The sequence below is a fragment of the Notamacropus eugenii genome, chromosome 7, assembly GCF_028372415.1.
Source record: "Notamacropus eugenii isolate mMacEug1 chromosome 7, mMacEug1.pri_v2, whole genome shotgun sequence".
NCBI classification, from domain to species: Eukaryota; Metazoa; Chordata; class Mammalia; order Diprotodontia; family Macropodidae; genus Notamacropus; species Notamacropus eugenii.
This window is the reverse complement of record NC_092878.1, coordinates 27,058,719-27,064,020: the sequence shown is the minus strand read 5'-3', so window position 1 is coordinate 27,064,020 and position 5,302 is coordinate 27,058,719. Positions and strand designations below refer to the sequence as shown.

General features: G+C 50.0%; 1 protein-coding gene across 1 annotated transcript; it reads left to right on the top strand.

The window, feature by feature from the left end:
* The first annotated feature begins 348 nt into the window (after positions 1-348).
* RHOV (ras homolog family member V) lies at positions 349-3,766 on the top strand. Its single transcript, XM_072625646.1, has 3 exons — positions 349-1,097; positions 1,504-1,562; positions 2,202-3,766. The coding sequence occupies exons 1-3, from the start codon at positions 890-892 to the stop codon at positions 2,643-2,645; spliced, it is 711 nt and encodes a 236-aa protein (XP_072481747.1). The 5' UTR covers positions 349-889; the 3' UTR covers positions 2,646-3,766.
* Positions 3,767-5,302: the final 1,536 nt, after the last annotated feature.

Here is a 5,302-nt window from a genome sequence, read left to right as displayed (position 1 = left end):
AGATTGCGACGCCTCCCAGCCTATCTATTCTGATGCAATTCTGGCCCCTGTCTTTTTTATAAAGAGCCATGAAGGATCCAAACAGCGCACTGGAGACTCTCCTTTGGATCTTTCAATAGTGTTGCGCTTCTTAATCAATATACATATTACATATACGCCAGGAACTGTCCAGGGCACAGGGTGGGGGTGGGGATACAAGGAGAAGCGTTAAACAATCCCTGCTTGCTCACTTCTTTTCTGGGAACCCATGAGCCTCCCCAGGAAATGAGAAGAGAAAGGAGCTCGGGGGTGTCAAGAACAGGGTAAAACTAGATTAAAGGGGAAGAACTTTCCTTTCTAAATCCTATGATCCTGTGAATTGGCAGGGCTGGAACAGACCGTGGCTTTCCCTTCTCTGTGTGTTCAGCATTTCTGTAGGAAGGTGGCTGGCCCCTTTCTTTCCCTCTGTGAATGTCTGTTTCTTTTCTTTTCTTTTTTAAATATTTTTTGTTCTTGGGGTGTCTCCCAGTTTCTTTGTGTATGATAGTCTTTGTCTCCTTACTGGGTGTTTCTTTGCCTGGGTAACGTCAATTTCTGCCAGTCGATCTTTTTTCTGTGTGTGTCTTTCCTGGATTCTTTCCAGTAGGGAAATCACTCAGGGGGTGGGAAGGAGATGGACCGGTGGGCAGGGCCAGAGGCCGGCCAGGTAGAATATGCAAAGGAGGCGGGCGGACCTATGCTAATGAACCAAGGGTAGGGAGGCCCGGGTCAGCTGGGCTTTTCCAGAGGGAGATCTCGGAGCTGTGAGGCTGGCCGGGAGCGGAGCCTGTCTGAAAGGAGAGGGCTCAAGGCCAGCGGACTGAGGCCCCCCATCCAGAGCCGGCGCCCCTGCCATACCGGGGAGCCGGTCATGCCTCCACGGGAGCTGGCTGAGCCGGAGCCGCCTCCGGTCCGGGCCCCGACCCCTCCCCCGCGGAGGGGCAGCGCGCCCCCGGAGCTGGGCATCAAGTGCGTGCTGGTGGGCGACGGGGCGGTGGGCAAGAGCAGCCTCATCGTCAGCTACACCTGCAATGGGTATCCCGCCTGCTATCGGCCCACGGCGCTGGACACCTTCTCCGGTACTGTTAGGTCCGGGTGTGGGGGGTGGGGCCGGGACTGGACTGGATCGGGCCAGAGGCCCAGGACCACTCACTGGCTATATAGGCTCCTCTCCTCTCGCTGGATGTGGGTGGCTGGGAGGGTAAGGAGGCACCCGCAGTGCCAAGGAAATAGATCTGCTGTGCGGCAAATAGCCCTGGCCACAAAATCCATGAATCTATATAGTCTGGGCTCTCCTATTCTTACATTTGTCTGGATGGATCTGGGCCCTAAGAGCCTTTCCATTTCAAACCTGTTTTAATTCTGGGGAGGCTATAGCGGTGGTGGTGGGTGAGGTCTAGGACAGGGACACCTAGGGATGGAGAAGGGAGTGTTGATTTGAAGGAAATGACTTCCTGATGGTTCTGAGACCTTCTCTCAATGCAGTACAAGTCTTGGTGGATGGAGCCCCAGTCCGGATTGAGCTCTGGGATACAGCTGGACAGGTAAGAAAGAATAGTAACCCCCTGGTTTGGCATCAGGACTCTAGAAAGGGTGGAGGAAGGAGAGTCCCTAGCCTCATCATCCCTCAGCTTTTAAAAACATTTAACTGATGGCTTTTTAAAAAATATATTACTCTTACTTTCCATTAACTTCTCTCTTCATCCCCCTGTCAATCCACAAGTATTTATTGAGTGCTTCCTAAGTACTAGGTACTTTACTAAGTGCTGAGAATACCTGTGGAAGCAATGTAGGCCCTTCCATTCTAATGGGGGGAAACAACTCATAAAACAACCTGGGAGGGGCAAGAGGGGGAAAAATATTAGTTATTCCCATAGAACAAAGAAATATCTAAGCTAAACATCCATTTATTGACCATGTCTGCAAGCGTATGCCTCATTCTGCACCTGTAGTCCACCACCTCTCTTCCAAGGTGAGAAAAGTACCCATATCAACTCTTCATTATTTTATTACCTAAATCCCCTAGTGAGAGATGAGCTAGAAAGGAGGATATTTAGCATAAGGCACAAAGGAGGAGGCAATGTTCTCTCCCTTCAGTCCCAGAGGGAGTTAATACTTCCTAACCAGTCCTTCGACTTATCGTCACCATCCTTTTGCTGATTCGAATTTATTTCCTGCTCTAGGAGGACTTCGACCGCCTTCGATCCCTCTGTTACCCAGACACAGATGTCTTCCTGGCCTGCTTCAGTGTTGTGCAGCCTGGCTCCTTCCAAAACATCACAGAGAAGTGGCTGCCTGAGATTCGAACCCACAACCCCCAGGCCCCTGTTTTGCTAGTGGGCACTCAGGCTGATTTGCGGGATGATGTTAATGTACTGATTCAGTTGGACCAAGGGGGTCGGGAAACACCTGTGCCTCATCCCCAGGCTCAGGGCTTGGCTGAAAAGATCCGAGCCCGGGGGTACCTGGAGTGTTCTGCTCTGACTCAAAAGAACTTGAAGGAGGTGTTTGATGCTGCTATCCTCAGTGCCATTGAGCACAAGGCCAGACTGGAGAAGAAGCTCAATGCCAAGGGCGTCCGGACACTCTCCCGGTGCAGATGGAAGAAGTTCTTCTGCTTTGTTTGAGCTCCTGCAGGGAGGAGGGGAGAGGAGGCTAGAAATGCCTGGAACCGAGGGGCTGTGGGAGACCTTGGAGCTGCTGGAAGGAGCAGAGCCTAGGTCACCTTCACATGGTGTGGACCTTTCCTGGTAATTGTAGGAACAGAGAGCCGTTAACTGTTCACTTTATTTTACCTATTTGGGACTAAGACCTGTAGGAGGGAAGGTGCCTGGAGTCTCCTTCCGAGGACCAACCAGTTCACCCTTTAGAAAGCAGCCTGTTCCTTCAGGTGACTCACATAGCCCTAATTTAATGGGGTTTTCCAGCATGGGCCTACAAGCCAATACAATTCTGAACAAGGAAGAGTCCTTGCTTGGGTTCCCTCCAGGAAAATGTCAGAGTCCCTTGTGCCCACAGATTGTAGCACAAGGAAGGGAGAACCTGGCCAGAACATCTTAGCACTCTGAACTCATCCAAGAGGACAGCTAGCTGAAAATAAATGTTTACAATAGGAGAGGGCTCTGAGGAACCTTGGGCAAGGTTTTATAATGGAAGAGAGATCTCTGGAGAAGAGACAGGAAAGAAGGTACTAGAATGATGGGACAAGGTGGGCATGGTGGGAGTGTAAGGCGAAAGAGATCTGAGAAAAGCAGGCTGGTAGAGAATGAGAAGATGGGAACTTGCGGGAGAGTCTACAATAGAAGAGAGATCTTTGGGAACAAGCCCTTTTGAGATGAGAGATAAGGAAGCTTGGAGCAGAGAGGTTGGGGGGGGGGGGAGGGATGACTATTGCTCTGGGGAGATAGGAGGGACCTGTCAAGGGCTCTTCCCTGGCCAGCCCTCAGCCCTATTTCTGCCTAAGGCCAGAGAGGGAGGGGCCGCCTGGGGCCCCTTATGAGAAGAGCTCTCTCTCAATCCTTGCTCTGTACTGCCCAAACTGGCTGGACAGGAGTCGAAGTGAGGGCTGAATCTCAGAGAAGGGGGTTCCTGGAAGGGAGTGGCCAGAGCAGCAACAGGGAGTAGCAGAGGAGAGAGCTTTGAAGACTGTATCCCAATCTTCTTCAATGAGGGTTCAGTCCCTAATAGGGCAATGCAGAAGGGATTGTGTGGAGTAATGTTTACCAATAAAAGTCTCAAGTGTCTGAAATTGATGTTTTGGTCTGTCATTTCCCAGTGCTGGGGCTACATAGGAGACTCCCTGACCTCCTATTCCATACTCAGGGGCCCATAACTTGGGTGTGAATATGACAGGGACCCGCTGGGTTATCTAGGGTCAGAGCCTGTAGTCTCCTAGAAGGAGACAGGGCCTGGGATTTGCTGAAATAATGTCATGGGAAGTTATGAGAGGCATAGAGTTAAATCCAATCCTTTCACTTTTATAGATAAAGAAACTGAGGCCCAGAGAAATTCAATGACTTCACATGCCAGTTAAATGTCTGAGGTAGGATTTGAACCCACACCTTTCTGATGTCAAGTCCAGAGCTCTATCCCCTACACTCAACTGGGAGAGTATTAAAACCACTTTAAAACACCCAAGTCAGAACCTATCCTCCCATCTTCTTTTGGCTCTCTAGCCCTCCTCCAGCCCTCTCAACGTTCCTTTCTGTTTCAGCTGAGAGCAGTGGCTGGAACTGGGGTGTGGGGCTCCTGGGATGGGTTTAGTCGGTTCCCAGGGAGCAAGCGTGGGAAGCTGGCCTGAGAACGGGTTTCCCCAGGTGTCAGCGCCAGTGCTTCTTTCCCATGACCTCACCTGTTGGGCGGGGCCCCTTCTTTCTCTTCCTGCTCCCCCCCAACTCCGAGGATGGCAGCAGCTCAAAACAGACTCTGGGGTAACCTGGAGCCTTTTCACCTTACTGCTCAGACTCAAGGTGAAAGCTGGTTCCCTTATCGACATCCCAGGTAGCTTAGGGAGTGAGTGAGCTCTTAGAGTTTGGGTATAGGTACAGGATGAAACCTCACATAGCCTGATCTTCTCCTCTCTGGAGATAGGGGTGGTAGCATCAGGAGAGACCTAGGCATCACTCAGATTTTAGGACAATGAGTGGACCAGTAGCTGTGATTTCACTAGTGTTTTAAAGGTTCCAACTTTAAGTCATTTGGACTTCCAAGCTGAAGTAGTCCTAGGAAACCCATATAGATCATCTCTGAAAAATATCTCAGGTAGATGACCTAGGCTTGCCCTGGAAGATTGGCTCACTGGTTAGGACCTGGGTTATAGGATCACAGATTTATTTAGAGCAAGAAAAGACCTTGGATCATCTCGTCCAACCCCCTCATTTTATAGATGATGAAACTGAAACCCAGAGAGGGGTAGAGAGTTTGGTCAGGTGCCCTGAGGTCACATCTGGACCTGCTGAACAGGACCATAACTTGGGTGGAATTGGAGAGGGCTGACTAAGGAAGGGTGTAGAATGAACCTGACCTGGAAGAGTTTAGGGAGCTGAATGCACTATTTGATTCTTTGTCCTAGAGATTTGGAGATAAAGGGGACTTTCAAGGATTCTGGGATCCATAGGATATTCTGAGCTAAAGGAACCTAAGAGATCTTCTGATCCCTCATTATAAAGGATCAAATCAACAAACGGATATTGAACTGTAAGAAAATGGAGATCCAGAGAGATTATATGATTTGTCCAAGATTTAACAATAAGAGTAATGGGTAGCATTTATATATAGCACTTTG